The sequence below is a fragment of the Lemur catta genome, chromosome 20 (assembly GCF_020740605.2).
Source record: "Lemur catta isolate mLemCat1 chromosome 20, mLemCat1.pri, whole genome shotgun sequence".
Taxonomy (NCBI): domain Eukaryota; kingdom Metazoa; phylum Chordata; class Mammalia; order Primates; family Lemuridae; genus Lemur; species Lemur catta.
In genome coordinates this window covers 22,316,998-22,336,508 of record NC_059147.1, presented here as the reverse complement: position 1 = coordinate 22,336,508, position 19,511 = coordinate 22,316,998, and the positions used below count along the sequence as shown (strand labels likewise).

Genomic DNA, 19,511 nt, shown 5'->3' with positions numbered 1-19,511 from the left:
CCATTTTCTTCTATTCTAAAAACCTAAAAAGGTAGATAGTAAATATTTTCATATATTTTTATAACAACTTTTGAGATGTAATTCACATACTATACAATTCATCCATTTAAATTGAACAATTCAGTGGTTTTGACTCTATTTTCATAGTGTATAACTATTACCACCATCAATTTTAGGTTGTTTTTATCACCCTAGAAAAAAACTCCATATCCATCATTGGTCCCTCCCTATTTATTTCTCCCAACTCCCACAGCCCTAGGTAACCACTAAATCTACTTTTTCTCTTTATAGATTTGCCTATTCTGGATATTTCGTGTAAATGGAATTGTACAATATGTGGGTTTTTGTGTTTCTTATAGTTTTAAACCTCAATACCTATGAGGTTTGAGCAAGTAGGTGGTTTCCCAGGTTGATGTAGGTATTTTGGGAGGTTGTTATCTGCCCAGGAAGAATGAGGCGGATTAGTTCTGAAGTGGGGATGGCTTAGCAGGTTCCTAGGATAGAACCAGTCAGCAAAGACATTTAGAATCGGACTATCTTTCCTGTAATGCAAGAGCACTGTGTAAAGGGAGGTGACACCTGAACTACTTTTACTGCTGCAGGTCTGCAAAATCACTGAGCGGCATGCTGAGGACCATCTTGGAGTCAGCACTGTTTTGATCAAAATATGTTTCTGGGTTTATAATGAAAGTCTTTGGGGAGAAAACCAGTTATTTTAGAAAGTTGATTGTCTCTGCTTTGTTACATGAAGTTCTTTTAATATTAATTTTTCAGTTGAGTTGACTTTCCTATATCCTATGCTTTGCCCCCAAACACAGGTTAGAATGCTTTTGTGAACTCTTGCCAGCTTGGGTTCACTTTTACTTTCTGTATATCTCATCTGTTGCATCATATCCTGAGATGCGTAGTTATCTTCCTACGATCAGAGCAGGAGGAGTTCTCTCTCATACCATCGTTTCGTTCTTATTGCCAGATTGATGTGTCATGTTTCCTTGGAGCCTGTTCGGGCCCAGAAATTACCCTATTTTCACATTACAGAGGAATTATCCAGTGTGAGGGGCCAAGGGTCACATGAAGATGATGGCCATGTTTCCCCAGTGTGTCGAAGTTTAGAAAACTTTTCAAATAAGACACTAAAACAGCCCCACAAAATCTCATCCCTTTAGTTTTTGCATGGTATTAAGCATTAGATATGATTCTCCTCACTCCTTGGTGGGTGGAAGGAACTGCCATTATCCTGCAGGGGTTTATGAACTCTTAGGTGGCGACTGTATCCTAGAAGGTAAAACTCAAACAGTCGGCGGCGGTGGGGGGGGGGGCGCATTTGGCAGCAGAATGTGGAGCAGCCCAGCAGGAAGATAAACAATTGCTGTTATACCTGGGACTGTGGGAAGCAAGGAAACTGTACTTTGTATTGGCAACATTTTTCTGGAAGATTGGGAGAACTTTAAGCTCCCTGGTAGAGTTTAAAGTTTGGCATTATAGGAAAAGCCAAACAAAAAAAATCTGAAAAAAAATTGTTTAATCTGATTCCTTTGGTTGAAAAAAATTCAAACTGGCATAAGCATTAAAGGGTATTTATTGGTTTATGTATCCTGAAAGTCTAGTGGGTAGAAGTGCAGCTGGATCCAGGGGCTTAAAGGATGCCGTCAGATCTCTTTCTTTTTCCCCCTCTCTCTTTCGGCTTGACTCTCCTACGTTGGTGCCATCCTTGGGTGGGGTTTTCCACATGTTGGCCACTGGAAGTTCCAGGTTAATATCTTCAACGTGGGGCAGGGGGAACGCAGAAAGCTTATCTTTCCTAGTAGTTTCAATATGGGTTCCAGGATCCAATCTCATTCCCTGTTCCTTACCCAACCATTGTGGTGGAGATGGGATGGAATATCCTATTGGCCAGCCTAGGATATAATTTGATACCTGGAGGGAGAGAAAGTGGTTAGTTAGCCTACTCAAACCACAGAGACTGAGAGCGGGGAAGAGATATTTCTCCAAAGGAACACGAGGGTGGTGTTATCAGAAGAGTAGATGCTGTGTGCATCCACACTTCTGTCCACTGCAGAGAGGAAGTCAAGAGCTAATTTGGCCAAATATGTTGATATAACTAAATAACTGTCCTCTGCTAAGGATTAATGAGAGAAGATAGGAACAAACAACAGTAGCAGGGACTTAGGTAATAGATGGATTTCAGAAAAGCTAGGTATAGGCTGGGTATGGTGGCTCACACCTGTAATCCCAGCACTTTGGAAGGATGAGGTAGGAGATCACTTGAGGCCAGGAGTTAAAGACCAGCCTGGGCAACATAGCAAGACCGCATCTATTCAAAATATTTAAAAAATTGGCTGGGCTTGGTGGTACATGCCTATAGTCCCAGCTACTTGGGGGACTGAGGTGGGAGGATTCCTTGAGCCTGGGAGTTCGAGGTTACAGTGAGCTGTGATCACACCCACTGCACTCCAGCCTGGGTGACAGAGCGAGACCCTATCTCAAAAAAAAAAAAGGAGAAACAAGAAAAGCTAAATGGGATTTATAAAGCAAATCCTGTTTTCCATTATAAAGTCACAACTACATTCCCAAAAGGAAGCAAATCCATTAGATTTCTGAACTTCTGATGAAAAAGTGGTTATGATAGCTGCAGATCTATAATATATACCAGGCCTTGTAACATATCGGTGATACAACACCTGCCAGAATTGCAGTTACCGTCTACCAATTCACTTTTCTTTTGGGGCTCTTTTAGAATGTGGAATCTGTTTCCTTTCTCTCCGTTAGTAGACAATTCATTTACCCTTTTGTCAAGCCACCTATTCCACCTTGAACTTCCCAGGATTTCTCCATCATTTCATGCTAGATCAAACTACAACATGATGTCACATTTTGCCAACAAGGTTCTGCCACAAAAACTCCCTTAAGAGCAGAGCTTCTGCTTGTATAAAACAGGAGGGCGTGGCTTAGGGCCACATGCCAGGCTCTTTGGAAGCAAAGAAAAGGTGGGGGTGGGGAGGGCAGGAAAGAAGATGGGCGGACAGGTGCAGCCCTCAGCAGGCACGCTGCCTTCACAGCTCACCAGATGTGGCGGAGAAGGAGCCGGCTGAGGAGAGAACGTGTGTATGATTTATAAGAGAATGGAATCACAAGCTGTGACATAGAAAACAGTATGTAGACTTCGCCTGCAAGGCTATCAGTTTAAACAGGAGAATGGTAAACTCTGATGAAAAATAATTAGAGATTTCTCAAGCATTTATATTACTCCCCCCCTGCTTCTGTTTCTTAATTCCTGAAATTTATATCAAGACTGTATCTTCACCCCTTTTATTCAGGCATTCATTCATTTAACGAGTAATTATTGAGCACCTGCCGTGTGCTGGCTCTCCTCTAGGCATTGGGCATACAGCAGGGAACGGAACGAAATCCTTGACTTTGTAGAGCTCACGTTCATTCCAAGGAGGAAAGCAGACAATAAATAGGGACATACATAGCATGTCACATAATATGAAGTGCTAAGAAGAAAATTGTAGCAGGGGGACAGGGATAAAGAGTGGCAGGGAGGGAGGCTGCCCTTTTATGTGTGACAGATGTGACCTGTGAATGGAGACATTATGGGGGTTTGGGAACAAACCTACCCAGGGCAGGAGCAGCAGCCAGGCAGAGGGGCAGGGAGGCAGTGACATGGGCCAGGAGCAGCTCGTTGTCTCCTGCAGAATAACGAAGCCACAGAGTTGCTGGAGACAGTGAGTGAGGGAGAGAACAAAGGCAGACGGGGGATGGGGACCGCTCATATTCAGGGGAGAAGAGAAACCAGTGAGGGGGCGAAAAAGGGGTTACATATTTTAAAGAACAGTGAGGCAGAAGAATGAAGGGGCCTGACTTATGATTTAAACCAGATCGTTCCAGCTGCAATAAGGGAAAAGGGTAGAAGCAGGGAAATCAGTTAGGGAATTACTGGGAAAGTCCAGACCAGAGATGTGGACCTGAGCAGTCGAGATGGAGGTGGTGAGAAGCATTCTCGTCCTGGATATGTTCCGGAACCCCCATTTCCTTCTTTATTTTGTTTTGTTGTGTTCTCTTTAAAGTATATAACCCCTTCCCCCACCCCTGAATAATAAAATTTGTATTTATATAGTTTTGAGACCAGGGGCTTTGTTATGGTTCTGTCTTGGGTCATATTTAAAGCTTCCTCGATACAGGATTTGGCTCATTTCACGACAACACTGTTGCAGTTTACACATTTAGGAGGTGCTGGCATGGACGGGACCAGGGATCAGCGAGTCCTAGGAAGGGGATTTGAGGGCAGGATCTTGCCTAGTTCTGTTGATCAGGAAACTCAGCCATAAGCTTAGGTCTAGTGTTGATCATGCCCAGAATGCTCTGAATATGTTTCCTTGTGGAAATGGCTCTCATCGTTGGCAGTTTCACGGAGAGAAATGATGCTGGCACAGAGAGCTGCTGCAAAGGCAGTAGGCACTGCTGCGCTTCAGTTGTGTTGGTTGCTGACTAGTATTGTCCCTGTTGACAGGGACAAATTGACAGTCCCAGAATCTGGAAGGTCCCTAGAGGGCCTTCCATACAGTCTTCTCTTGCTGTTGAATGAATCCCTGCCATGATTTGTAATCATCTAGCCTCTGCTTCAAGAGTGTATAATCCATAGATCATAGAATGTCAGTGCTGGGAGTGACCTTAGAGATCATATCAGACTGGACTGGAGAAAACCAGGAGCCCGAACTCCCAGGGCCATGTTCTTTCCACTCCATGTGTTGTCTCTACAAATAAAGGGCAGCCCTTGCTGGTAAGATTACAGAAGTGGGTCTCAATGTCTCAGTGTTCATCCCATCACAGGATGTCTGGGTTTATTTACCTTTCAGTCCTAAACAGTAATGAATCCTTTCTTTTTGTTTTTAACCCCAGGGGTTGCCCTGCTCTCAGATGTGTACCCTGAGAAAATCTTGCCGGACCTGTTGGCTCAATATGACAGTGGCAAAGACAAGCACACGCCAGAGACCAGAATGAAAGTTGGGGAAGTCCTGATGCGAATTGTCAGGGCGTTAGGTGAGTTTTCCTATTCCATCTATCTGGAACGGGGTGGGGAGCAGTGTGACTTTGAAACCAAAGTGTGTGTGTGCACCTGGAGGTTTGTTATACGAGCATGATGAGGGAAGTTGAGGGGCTGAGATGAACTAGTTAGTCCCTGTTTAGAAATTTAGCAAATATCCAGACGCCCACTAAGAGACTGGCAGCAACAGTGACCTTTTTTCTACCACTGCTTAGTCTCCTTCCCCTGGAGCCATGTGGGGCCTCCATTGTCAGTGGAGCTGGAATGAGAAGTTTCATACTGGCACCACAGCAAGCACAAAAAGCAGAGGAAAGTCAAGCAGAGAAGGAAGTGTCCTGACTCTCGTTGAATGTCTACTGTGTGCCGGGTTGTCAACATATATCTCATCTAATCTTCCCAACAAATCCTATAAAGAGGCTGTTGTTATACCCACTTTATAGATGAGCAAACTGTGCCTCAGCAGTTTGTCTAAGTAGTAAGTGGTAGCGCTAAGAATTAAACCAACAACTTGAAGGAAGTTACTCTAGGGTGTATAAACTAAGAATAGTAGTTAAGAGATAGGCCCTAGACTTGCGCTGCCTGAGTTCAAATCCTGAACTGCTTCTTATTGGCTGTGTGATCATAAGAATGTTTCTTAACCTCTGGGTGCCTCAGTGTCCTCATGTATAAAATGAGGATATTAATAGCACTATTTGTAGGGCTATTGTAAGGATTAAGTAAGGTAATACTTAGAATAGTGTTTGGCACACAATGAAGGCTCAATAAATTTTTATTTTTGCCTAAGTGAAAAAGAAAGATTAAAAAAATTTTAAAGATTAAAATTGAAATAAATACTTTATTATTTGCTATTTATTGAGTGCCCACATGGATCTAGGAGGTTGGATACTAGGGAACAAGGACAAAGGAAATAATTGTTCCTTCTAAAAGAAAGAGGTTAAATTAAGATGAACTAATGAATTTCTCTGTAAGCCAGTAAGTAGCCTTTAGATATTTTTATCCTTGGCCGTATAACATAGAATTAAGAGATTAGTTTCGTTAACTTGTGTTCCATAGACTTAACCATTGACTACGCTACTAAACATCACTAGAAGCCTTAAAATAAGGTTAACCAGGCGTTCAGGTGAGGGCCAGTGACGTATAGTATCCATTTGAACCAGCCAGCTGCCCTGTTGAATTTTGAGAATTAGCTTCTGTTTGGGGGCTGTGTTCTCACCATGCATGTCCTGTATCAGATTGTGATCTACAGATTGTGATATATGAAATATAGCTGTCAGTGGTTAACATTTAGCTTAATAACAATGGTACACTGAATTGGACTTACTTCCTTCTTTAAGTTAGATCAGCATTTCTCAGGTACTGATACCTGTCCTTGGCCTTTTAGTAATTCCAAGATATATCCACTAGCATATTACCTAAGACAGAAAAAGAAGAAGCAATCTCAACTTCAGTTTGGCTAATTTGTCCGTGAGCTATAGCAAGATTTGTAAATTTTACTCTTTACTCACTAGGGGAAGATTTTGGAGAATAAACTAGCTTTTTGTCACTTGTATCAAGAGATCACGTTGAATTCTTTCTTCACCAGTATTTCAAAGGATTTATAGTCTATATAACCATGTACTGTTTCTGTGGACATAGCCCTCAGTTTTCCTAATTTTTGGGTGACTGTTCTGGCTAAAGATGATAGAACATAGATCTCCATCTGCTTAAGTCCTTTTATCAGTGAAAGGAGAATTTCATGAGGGTGAAATTAAAAACCATTTTTTTCTACTTTTGAAGAAAGATGAACCTTCTAAATTTGCCTTAGTCTTGAATTTGGGTCTCCAGCATACTAGACAACCATTATCAGAAATCGTTCTCTCAAAGTAGGTGTGAATGTTAAGCTTAAAGGATCACAAGATCGAGTGCAACGTCTGATTTCCATGTGTGTGTGCCACTGGGGTTGTCATAGCTGAGAAGCAATGTCAACCTTACATAGACAACAACAATATGGCACCTATTTTCTCTGCACCGCCTGGCAGACCTCTGCCGTTGGGACGATGAATGCTGAAAGCGCACATTTCACAGTCTCCACTGGCCAGTCCTCTCATTTCTTGGGGTGAAAGTGGAGGCAGGATGAAGGTCTGGGTTGCATGGGAGAGAAGACTTACTCCTCCTTCCATACTCTAATAGTTAGCCCAATGTCCAGAATGGTCTTCTGGCATTTCAAGGCAAATTCTGTCGATTCTCAAAGTTTTCATCTTTCTGTAGCCGTCTCTTCAAAATCCACCTGTAAACACAACCTTAACTTTAATTGCTAGTTTCTGATTCACATCACCTACTTGTCCAGGTGCATATTTGAGGCGGCTTCTTGAAATCCTGTAGGTGAAATGAAAGCCCATTTTTACAACATAGTCAATGTATTCTTAGTCTGCTAGTGTTGTAATCCTGGAAATCCTTGTGAACAGCCACTGTGTGAGGCTTCTCTAGGAAGTCCCCTAGTTCCACCCGCCCAGGCCTTGCCCTCTCCCTACTCCCATCTCTTCTTTGCAGTGGTGGGAGTTTGGTGGGAGCCGGGTGCAATACACTACTGCTTCCTCTTGGCATCACTTCTAGTTCCCTAGCCACACCTACCTGTCTTCCTGCCACTAGATAATGGTGGAAAATCAACAGGAGCTTTTTTCCTTTCCATTTTAAAAAATTGAGGTATTACATATATACGGTAAGGTATATACACTAATTTTAGGAGTATAGCTTTATGGCGCTTTTTTTTTTTTTGAGGCAGGGTCTCACTCTGTCTAATAACTTAATCTTTGTGCAGAACTGTGATAATTTCCTATGAAACATTTCTAAAAGTAAACCTTGTTTGTTAAAAGCATATGCATATTTTTAAAGATATTTATTGCTAACTTCCAGAAAGGTTGTGCCAATTTATGTCATCAAATGTTTGAAAATATTTGTCTGTACCCTCGTAAGCACTGTATATCCTATTGCCATTCTCGTAAATCTTAAGCAGATATATAAAGTGATATTATCTTGTTTTTATTTCCATTTACTCAGTTGATAAGGTTAAATATTTTTTATGTATTTATTTACTATCTAAGCGTTTTGTGTATGTGGAGGGTGTGCATGTGTGTGGAATTACCTGTTCTAGTCCTTTATTCATTTTTTCATTGGGGTATTGATTTTATTATTTGATTTATAAAAGCTTTATGTATTTAAATATCTTGAACCATCGACATTTATGTTGTAAATGCTTTGTTCAGTTTGTTGCTTATCTTTTAGTTTTATTCATATTTTCTGTTTCATTTTGGTTTTGAAATAATTTTTTATTTTGATGTAGGTAATTCTATCTTTTCCTGTATGGTTTCTCTCTTACGTAAAAAGGCTTTCCCAACCATGATTATATAAGTATGTATGTATGTATCTATCTATATACATATATCTTTTGAGACGAGGTCTTGCTATGTTGCCCAGGCTGGACTTGAACTCCTGGGCTCAGGCAATTCTCCCACCTCAGCCTTCCAAATAGCTGGAACTACAGGTGCATACCACTGCCCCCAGCTTTATATATTTTTATCTCTACTTTTCAATGTTCAAAATATTGTGGAAGGGTTTTGGTTTAGTCTCTTTTATTTAAGGAGTGATTCAGGTTTTTTTTTTTTTTGTACTTCTAGAAATTTAATCTTAACACATTGTTAAATTACCAATCATTCCAAATGTTTTTCCATCTGTTTCCTCACATGGTCCAATGTCAATGTTGACAATAACCTCTGGACTGTTATATGTATTATATTTTTTAAAACTTCTTTAAAAACGACATATTTACTTGTTAATAATACTTTCCTGATAGTACTGTGCCCAAGGTATTGAATTGGCAATTGGGATATTACTTGGCGAATGGAATTAAAGCAAAGGAGAATACATAAATCTGTGGGAATATTTCCTTGTAAGATTGCCTAGGGAATTAATCTAATCTGCAGTAGACTACGCTCCTTTCTCACGTATGCAATAAAGGTTGAGTACCCCTGATCCAAAAATCTGAAATTTGAAATGCTCCAAAATCTAAAACTTTTTGAGCACCAGCATGTAACACTCAAAGGAAATGCTCATTGGAGCATCTCAGATTTTGGGTTTGAGGATTAGGGATGCTCAACTGGTAAGTATTCAGCAAATATTCCAAAATGCAAAAAAAAAACCCATTTCTATCTCAAGTGTTTTGCAGAGGGGAGACTCAACCTGTCTCTTTTTCTTTGGCAAAGCTAGATAAACACTACCTCGTTCTTCTTTGTTCCTTTAGACCAGTGGTTCTCAAATGGGAGGTGAGGGGAGAAATACCCCTCAGAAATGCACCCCAGGGGACATTTGGCAATATCTGCAGACATTTTTGGTTGTTACAACTGGGTGGAGGGGCTTATTACTGGCATCTAGTCTGAACAGGCCCAGGGTGCTGCTGAACATGCTACAATGCACATGACAGCTCCCCACAATGAAGAATGATGTTGTTCAAAATGTCAATAAGGGCCCTGTTGAGACACTGTTCTAGAGCCATGTGGGCCATTCTGTTTCTGCTTTTTATTTTTTTACTTAAAAAAAATTTTTTTTTAATTTTATCTATCTATCTATTTATTTATTTATTTGAGACAGAATCTCTCTCTGTCACCCAGGCTAGAGTGCAGTGGTATCATCATAGCTCACTGCAGCCTCAAACTCCTGCGCTCAAGCGATCCTCCTGCCTCAGCCTCCTGAGTAGCTGGGACTACAGGCGCACACTACCACACCCGGCTAATTTTTCTATTTTTGTAGAGACGGGGTCTCGCTCTTGCTCAGGGTGGTCTCAAACTCCTGGCCTCAAGCTAATCTTCCCACCTCAGCCTCCCAAAGTGCTAGAATTACAGGCGTGAGCCACCGCGCCTGGCCTATTTCTGCTTTATAATATCACTCAGATGTGTTCGGTAAATCCAGGGCTGCAACATACAGCTATGCAGTTTGTTCACAGTTGTACAGACCCCATGGAGCATCCTTGTGTGAATGGCACGCCCTGGAGTTATACAGTATGCAACTCTGCCCCACTCAGAGTTCATCCAAGCAGTAAGCGACCCATGACCCCAGGTCTCTAACAGCCCATCTAACTCCAGGATGAAGCCCATATTTGACTTTAGAAATCCTGTCGTCTGTCCAGAAAGGAGCAAATTCAGTCCCAAATTCTGCCCTGACAACCACCTTCTTCCAGCCAGTTGTAGAAGACAAAGGAAAAGTTGAATAATTGGATTTGTCTAGTAAGCTACTGTGAGTTCCAATTGGCTTGGCCTAGGAATTAAAATGAGGGGAGGAATTTTTAAACAGCTGCATAATATTTTATAGTATGGATATACCACAATTTACACCATTTATACAACCATTCCTCTATGGATGAGCATTCACTTTTTTCTATTTTTTTCCTGCAATATGCAGCACTACAGTATAAATTCTCATATATGTGTGCTAATAAAAATATATTTTATATAAATGTATACATATGTCTTTTGTATATATACACACATTTTAAAGCTCTTTATTTCTGTTGGATTATTATTTATCAAAGTAGAATTACTAGGCCAAAGGCTACGTATATTTTAAATTATTTATATACTGGTAGATTATTTCCTAAAATTATGAGTGACACAGGGCTTTTTAAGCCATCTGCTATGTCTGTTGTCAAATAGAGAGAAATATCTTGAAAATTATGTTCTTTCAAATTGAATAGACTAAGAAAGTCCTCTTTTTGTGTTCTTTTGTCGTTTGTCCTGATTGCAATGGGGGAAAAGAAAGTCTTAAGAAATACAAATATTTTTCTATTAAGTAACTTAATATGTTGGGAGCATTTGAAAACTTCTAGCTATTCTGAAATACAATAAACTATTGTCAACTATAGTTGCCCCATTGTACCACTGAACATCAGAACTTCTTCCTTCTATTAAAAAGAATTACCCCTTCACCAACATCTCTTCATTACCCTATCCCACCACCCTTACCAATCTCTAGTAGCCACCATTCTATAGAAATGTATTTTTCACAGTTTTGGCAGCTGAATTCCAAGATCAGGGTGCCAGCATGATCGGGTTCTGGTGAGGTCCCTCTTCTGGGTCGCAGACTGCTGTCTCCTTGTTGTAGCCTCATGTGGTGAAATAAGGACAAGAGAGCTCTCTGGGGTTCCTTTTATGAGGGGACAAATTCCATTCATGGTGGCTCCAACATCGTGACCTAATTACTTCCTAAAGGCTCTGCCTCCTAATACTATCACATTGAGGGTTAGGATCTCAGCATATGAATTTTAGGGGAACATAAACAGTCTGTAACAAATCTTCTTTAATTTTTCTTAGCAGTGTTTTATAGCTTTCATTTTGTAGTCTTGCACATATTTTATTAAATTTATCTCTATTTCATCTTTTTTGATACTATGATTGAAGATATTTCTTAAAATTTCAGTGTACCATTGTGTTCATTACTGGTATATTAAAAAATATAGATTTTCCCATATTGGCCTTGTATCCTATAACTTTTGCTAAACTCATTCTAGAAACTTTTTTGTAGATTACTTGGGATTTTTTTAATATAAGTGACCTTGTCTTCTTTATTCTTCAAGTAAAGACTGTTTTACTCCTTCCTTTCCGATCTGCATGTTTTTATTTCTTTCTCTCGCCTTATTTTATTGTCTAGGCCCTCCCATATAATGATGAATAGAAGCGGTAAGAATGGGTATCCTTGCATCGTTTCTGATCTTAGGGGCAAAGCCTTTAGTCTTTCACTGTTAAATATGATGTTAGCTGTAATTTTTCTGTTGCTATCCCTTACCAAATTGAGGAGGCTCCTATCTATTCCAATTTTGCAGAGAGCTTTTTTTAAACCATAAATATGTATTGAGATTAATCAGATACATCTATTTAGATGATCCTATGATTTTTCAAACCTTTTTTCTGTTAACGTGGTGAATTACATTGATTGATTTTCTCATGTTACACTAACCTTGCATTCTTAGCTAAACCCCATTTGGTCCTAGTGTACTGTTATTTTTATATATTGCTGATTTGTTTGATAATACTTTGTTAAAAATTTTTGCATCTTTTTGTATGAGGGCTATTGGTGTGTAGTTTTTTTGTTTGTTTTGGGTTTTGTTTTTTGTTTTTTTTTGGTATATGTTTTCCTTATAATATCTTTGCTTTTGGTATTAGGGTAGTGCTGGCTTCATAAAACAATTTGAAAAGTGGCTTGTCACCTATTTTCTGGAAGAGTTTATATAGGATTGGTAATGTTTATTTCTAAAATTGTATTGAATTCTCCTGTTAAGCCATCGGGTAGTTCTCTATATGTGAAACTTTTTAAATTCAATTTCTTTAGAAGATATAAGGTTATTCAGATTTTCTGTTTCTTTTGGAGTCATTTTTGTTAATCTGTGTTTTTCAGGGAATTTGTCCATTTCATCTAAGTTGTTGAATTTATTAGCATAAAATTATTCATAATATTCCTTTATTATCATTTTAATGTTTATAGGATTTATTGTGTTGTCTATCCCCTCCTTCATTCCTGATATTAGTAATTTGTGTCTTCTCTTTTATTTTTTACCTGAGTGATCTAGTTAGGGGTTTATCAAGTGTATTAACTTTCTTTTTCAAAGAACCAGCTTTTAGTTTAATTAATTTTCTGTATTGTTTTTAATTTTCTGTTTCATTGATTTTCCCTCCTTATCTTTAATACTTCATTCTCTATTAGTTATCTGTAGCTGCAGAACAAATTACCTCGAAATGTAGTAGATTAAAACAACAAACATCTATATCGCAGTCTTTACAGATCAGGGACCCAGACAGGCTTAGCTGGGTTCCTCTGCCCGAGGGTCTCTCACAAGGCTGCAGTCAAGGTGTTGGCTGGGGTGTGGTCGCATGGAAGAATCAGCGAAGGACAGAGCCATTTTCAAGCTCTCACTGTCTTGGTTGGCAGGATTCTGTTGTTTGCAGGCTGCCTGACTGAAGGCCTCAGCTCCTTGCTAACTGTTGACCAGTGACCACCCTTTATTCCTTGCCACTTGGGCTTCTCGATGGGGCAGCTCACAACATGACCTCTACCTTCCATGAGAGCAATCAATCAAGAGAGAAAGGAAGGGCAAGCAAGATGTAACTTTGTAAACTAATTTCAAAATTGACTTCCTATTACTTTTGTCATACTCTGTTTGTTAAAAGTGAGTCACTAAATTCAGCTTCCACTCAAGGGGAGGAAATTACACGGGGCATGAATACCAGGAGAAGGGGATCAATGGGTGCCATTTTAGAAGCTGCCTATGTTGCCTGGACTGGCCTTGAACTCCTGGGCTCGAGTGATCCTCTCACCTTAGCCTTCCAAGTAGCTGGGACTAGAGGTGCATGCCACCGCACCCAGATTAATTTTTTTATCTTTTTGGAGGCAGGGGTCTCACTATGTTGCCCAGGCTGGTCTCAAACTCCTGGCCTCAAGTGATCCTCCTGCCTCAGCCTCCCAAATTGCTGGGATTACCAGCGTAAGCCACCACGTCTGGCCTATGTTGACTTTAAATGGGAACCATTGAAAGAGTTTAAGGAGGGAAGAATTAATCATAATTTAGCAAAATCTCTTTGGTCACTCCATGAAGGATAACTTAGAATGGGACAAATCTTGAAGCAGAGAGACCTATTAGGATGTTGTTGGGCTAATAGATGATAGTGGATCTCAAATGAAGGGTTACATGTGAGAAAGAAGGAAAAAAGATGTCCCCAGAAAAGAAAGGAAGCGGGAGAACAGAACAGAAGTGGGATGCATGTGATGAGGAAGGAGAACTGAGACTTAACCTGTCTCCCTGAAGAGGCTGTGTTGGCTACTACCTTGGGAAGTACCACAGACAGTCTAGACTGACATGATGGGCATTCGGGAATCACCATAGATTCCTACGGGAAGTAGCGTGTTGAAGATGTGTAGGGTGTGGTTGGCAGAGGCATGAAAGATACTGAAGAAAAGAGAGCCTGGAGCCAGGGAGATAGCTAGGGAGTGGTTGTGGTACTCCTTGGCACAAAGAGAGGAGCACTTTGATTAGAGGATTGTTTGTGAGAATGGTGAGAAAAGGTAGATATTACGGGCAATTAATTCAGAGGAAGAAATGAGAGACTGTCATTTTTTTTTTAACATTTAGTGGAGATGGAGTTATAATCCACCCAGCAACTGTTATTTTCATAGAGCTATTGAGAGGCTCAAATGAAATAATATAAATGAAGTCACTTATAAATATGTGAGTATCATTAAAGAGATATATTTACCACTCTATTAACTGCTGTGGTGGGTTTGCCAGATCCCAAAGTAGAGAGGTGGGACCATCTACAGTGGCAGCCATTGGGCAGATAAATAAGAATTTGACATATGGACTTAACCTTAGAGTGCATTTTACCTCTCAGAGGTGTGCACTGTGACCCTATTGTCATAACTTCCTAAGTTTCGATCTTGATTCTTAACATTTAACAGCGTGGACAAGTTAATAACCTCTCTGTTCCAAGTGGGGATAATTATAGTAACTACCTGATAGAGTGGTTATGAAATGAAATAAGATAATATAGGTAAAGATTTAGAACCAGTATCTTTCATGGTAAGGAGTGAATAAATGTTGGTTGCTGTTATTTTCTTGTTATTTTTGAGTGAGTACATCATATTCTTTCATTTTCCCAAGACAAAAGCCAACCTTAGTAAGTAGCCTTTCTGTCCAGTAAAAAGTGTGATCATAGGCCGGGCGCGGTGGCTCACACCTGTAATCCCAGCACTCTGGGAGGCCAAGGCGGGTGGATCGCTCGAGGTCAAGAGTTCGAGACCAGCCTGAGCAAGAGTGAGATTCCCGTCTCTACTAAAAATAGAAAGAAATTATATGGCCAACTAAAAATCTATATACAAAAAATTAGCCGGGCATGGTGGCGCATGTCTGTAGTCCCAGCTACTCGGGAGGCTGAGGCAGTAGGATCGCTTAAGCCCAGGAGTTTGAGGTTGCTGTGAGCTAGGCTGACGCCATGGCACTCACTCTAGCCCAGGCAACAGAGTGAGACTTTGTCTCAAAAAAAAAAAAAAAAGTGTGATCATCCTGTCCTACTCTAGGACAAAGATCCAAGTATGTACATATGTTTCTTTGACAGCCCTTCGTTGTTTACTTTAAAAGTTACTCATCTTTCCAAATCATTCTTATGTCCTTTTTCCCCCCAAAAAATCAAGCTTTGTATCGTACTTTAAAAAGCAGAAATCTTTACCTTTTATAATTAGATCTCTTTAAATAGATTCGCGTAGATATTGCAGTTCTTTTCTAAAAATCACCAGCTGCAAGAATCCCTGGCTCAGGAGATACAAGATGCCATTGGCAAGGGGTCCTTTCTTTAAAGATAACAACATAATTATACTGAGATGTTTCAGCATTTTATTTGGCTGTTATTTTTATTTTCAGTGTCTTCATACTTTTTTCTTCTCATCTCACTCCTCTATTCCAATTAAGAATAAATTAAAGCATTCATTTGGATTCTACTTCAGTATGTATGAGAAAGAACACCGGATAGTAAAGCACCTGGTTTTCTCTTTTCTTTACAAGTTTTGAAATAGATTTTTGCATTCATTTCGACTTATGGACTTGCAAGAGAGTAAACCGACAGTTTAATTGAAATATAGTATTCCCTTTAGGAAACAAATGTAACTTAATTTCCCTCTTGTTGGATTTGATGTAGTAGGAATTGACTTACAGCACTTGAGGGATGATCTGCTAATAATTTAAACATGAAGTTACAGTCTCAGACCCAGGCTTCCTGATTTATGTTTGTCAATATTATGAGGCTAGCTAACTCTTGGGCATGCTTTAACGAGTTTGAACATTCATGTAGCAAATTAAATTAATTAAATCACTGGAATGGTTTTAATACTTTAATGATTACAGAATTGTAAAGAGAGTCTCCTTCATTAAGAATATCTAAATTTTCTCTTCTTTCATCTTTTAAAATAACTTCCCACAAACCTGGAACTTTTCCTTCCTTGAGATCACATTTCTAGACTTGACTTTGTTAATTTCACCCTTCAAGAAAGTTTCTGGAGACTGTTACTGTCTGGAGCACCCTTTTCCAGAGAACTTAATCTGTTTTATCAGTAACACAGGAGGGTAGAGTCAGTTATTGCAGGTTTTCCTGGTAGAGTGACTGTATAAACTGAAAGCTTATTCACCAATTAAACCAACCTTGCAGTTCCAATGAGCTATTTAGATGGAATGAGTAACCTTAGTTAATACGTAACTGTAGAAGTCTTGGCATCTCCTGTTTCAAACTGTCTTTGTTTCTGTATTACTTTAGTTCATTGAGTTGCCAAAAATCCACTGATACAAAGCATTTCCTGTATATTGTTTTACTCTAAAAGGTATTTTTATCTGTGGTTCTTATTTGCATATCACCCTGTTTTCTGAAGAAATGGAAAGAAAGAAAACATCCTTTTGCAAGTTGAAGTGTAAAGTAGCGCTTGTCTCTTTCGCACTTCTCCCGCCATTTAAAACTTCCCTCTACAGGTCCTTACCCAAGTTTGACCATCACTAGAAAGTAATCAAATTTCAGAAATTGCCCGACCTTCAAATCTTTCTCACACTTTCCCTGCCTACAAACAGTAGGTAGCAGGTATATTAATATTTACTAAGGGATAGATGACAGCCTCCTATTGTGTTGCCTTTCCTGGGATTATTTTGCATTTTTAATAACGAGGCTATTTAATCCAAAGGTATGAATTTCGAATGGTTAAATAAAATCTGAGGCCATACAGTTAGCTAATAGAAGAAATATTTGGAGGCAAGAAGGTCTCACTCTTTAAAATATTCTTGGTAGGTTACTCGCACCAACAATAGTCCCACTAACAAGTTTTTTGTTATTGTTTAATAATTCATCCCTTGGGGATCTTCCCATGCTCGCATCTAAGCCTATCAAAGTATCTACATACAATTTGCATCCAAGTCTTTGCTGCTTGTGTGGTCTGTGTGTGACCATGAAAGGGAAGGCTAAGAGCCCCTGAAATCTTTGCTGACCTATTGCTAGTTCAGGGTCACCTCTTGGTTACATTACCTTAAAGAGGAAAACAGTATGAATGAAAAAACAAAAGCAGCAGATCAACAATTAGCCTCAGGGCAGAAAATGGGTCCTGACATGTAGACACCAGTAGGGGCAAATCTGTGTGGGGACTACTCAGCATTCCTGCCCAGTGACTGCTGTGACCTGCCTGCCCGGCAAGCCCCATCAAGACCAGAAGATGGCTCTGGCTCCAACACTCTTCAGTGCTCTAATATGTGCATCAATATAGGGGTTTAGCAACTTTCACAAGGCCATTTATCAGTCATCTTTTATGGTTAGGAAATCGGAAGTGTTCCGTTCTTTCCACTTTTGAAAACGGGAAAGAAGAGGGGAATTTTTCCTTCTCTTCAGGCTAGAATGAATAGAATTCCAGCCCTTAACCAAAACTATTAAGTGACAATTCTGCTGTTTGCCCGTAGACTAAAGGCACTTATTCCCATTGTACCCTATTGTTTATGTACCATTTTAAGACTTAAGTCACTGGCTTCTCTTCTATGCATGCCTTATACAGTTAAACAAAGAAAGATGAAAATTGCCAAGACCTTGAAATGTCAGAGATGTGGGGCAATCTGTTGGCCACATTTATGTCCTTTGTTTTAGAGCGGAAGTTCCTGCTGTTCTTAATGGAGAGCCAAGTAAAAGTCCTGGTGGCTGTAGAAAGAGCCCTCTGCCTGGGAAACAGGAGTCTGGTTTTGAGAACTTGCCCGCCTCTCAGAAACTTGGTGACCTGGGATGGGCCTCTTTCAAATTCTCCTTTCTTTGTGTGTGTGATACAGGGTTAATTATATTTTTCTCACCTACCTCAAATTCTTGTGAGGCTCAAGCAAGATAATAGGCACAAAAGTACTTTGCAGATAAAGAGGCTTAGAAACGCACACAGCGTTGTTTTATTCTACAGCATTTTATTTCTGGGCTCCACTGGAGCTGCCTATTTTATATTAGCTAAGATCTCCCTCCTGTTCACAAAGGGCTATGTGGAGAAGGAGAGAAACTGAAGTTAGAGAAGAGATGATTCCTCCAAGCTTGCGGGAGAATTCAAGGCTGGAAAAGTAACCGTTGTTAATAGGTCAAAATTTACCTGTGAATTTTTTAATGTTGTCATCAAAAATTAATTGCTTTTAAGTTACTTAATTCTCTAAACGACTTTTGGAAAGGAAATCCTGCCTGTCAGGATCTGCTGTGTCAATCTAATTTCCTTCTGACCTTGACAGAAACTGTAATCTCTGTGGACTCTGGCCCACACGTGGCAATAAGCAGTATTTGTGAGCTGTTACAAGAAACCAGTCAATTCTTCTACTGTATTTCCTTCAGTAGTGTGAGGGAGAGAGTTCTAGGCCCTGAAATGCGGGACAAATGAGTTGATGTTAGCAAGAAAGGGCACATCTCAGATTCCTATTCCTGACTTTAAAGAAAAAAAAAAAAAAGACACATGAAGATGAAGAGAGTCAGATCTATATCGTGTCTCCTGTTTCTGCATGGCCTGGATCAGCAAGCGTATTTCTGCCAGGGCCTGTGGTCCTCCAGGGTGTCTCCTCTAGAGATCTGTGTACTCTAGTTCCCAAATGGATGGGAAGCTAAGATGGCAGGAAAAGTAGTTCATCTGGATCTCTCTCTCTCTCTCTCCCTTTTTTTTTTTTTTTTTTAAATTTCAATAGATTTAGGGGATACAAGTGTTTTTTGTTACACGGATGAATTGTACAGTGCTGAAGTCAGGGCTTTTGGTTGTACCCATCACCAGAATAGCGTACATTGTACCAATAGGTAGATTCTTATCCCTCACCCCTCCCCCCAGCCCATGGATCCCTTTCTTCAATAACTGATGTAGTGAAGTCAAACATGTCGCCACACAGATCCAATTATTGAGACAACCAGGATTGCGACAGACAGACATCTTGTCAGGAGAACGGGAAGAAGCTGCCTCAAATCCAGTCTCTTCGACTAAGGGAAATCACAGGCTTTTTAAGGAGCGGCCACGTGCCTTGGGGCAGGTGGAGGGAGATGGTGAGTGCTGGCATCAGGAAATCTGCCCTGGGGCCTTCAGAATCTCAACTCCTTTGCCTTACAGAAAACTCATCATTTCAGGCCGGTGTGGTAGCTCCTGCCTATAAGGTCAGCACTTTGGGAGGCCAAAGCGGGAGGATCACTTAAGGCCAGGAGTCCAGTCCATCATTTCTAGGAAACAACTCAAAGAGTCAAGTAGCTACGTAAGGGAGAGGATTACAAAACAGGAGATTCATGGAACCAGTTAAAAGGTTAAAAATACATGTTGTATCCTTTGACCATTTTACACCTTTACCTTTTGTTCCCCTCAAAATATCTAATATCAAACTGAAAGTACAGAAAGTGCAGTCCTGGAGAAAGGAAGAACATACTCGAACTAGTTAGAT

At 40.0% G+C, this 19,511-nt stretch overlaps 1 protein-coding gene across 3 annotated transcripts in view; it reads left to right on the top strand.

Annotated features, from left to right (window-relative positions):
* TANGO6 (transport and golgi organization 6 homolog) overlaps positions 1 to 19,511 on the top strand; it is a 157,679-nt gene that overhangs the window by 94,689 nt on the left and 43,479 nt on the right. For all 3 annotated transcript variants that reach the window (XM_045533395.1, XM_045533397.1, XM_045533396.1), the window contains one exon: positions 4,903 to 5,043. In XM_045533395.1, coding sequence (XP_045389351.1) covers positions 4,903 to 5,043 — 141 coding nt within the window. The remainder of the gene's footprint in view (positions 1 to 4,902; positions 5,044 to 19,511) is intronic.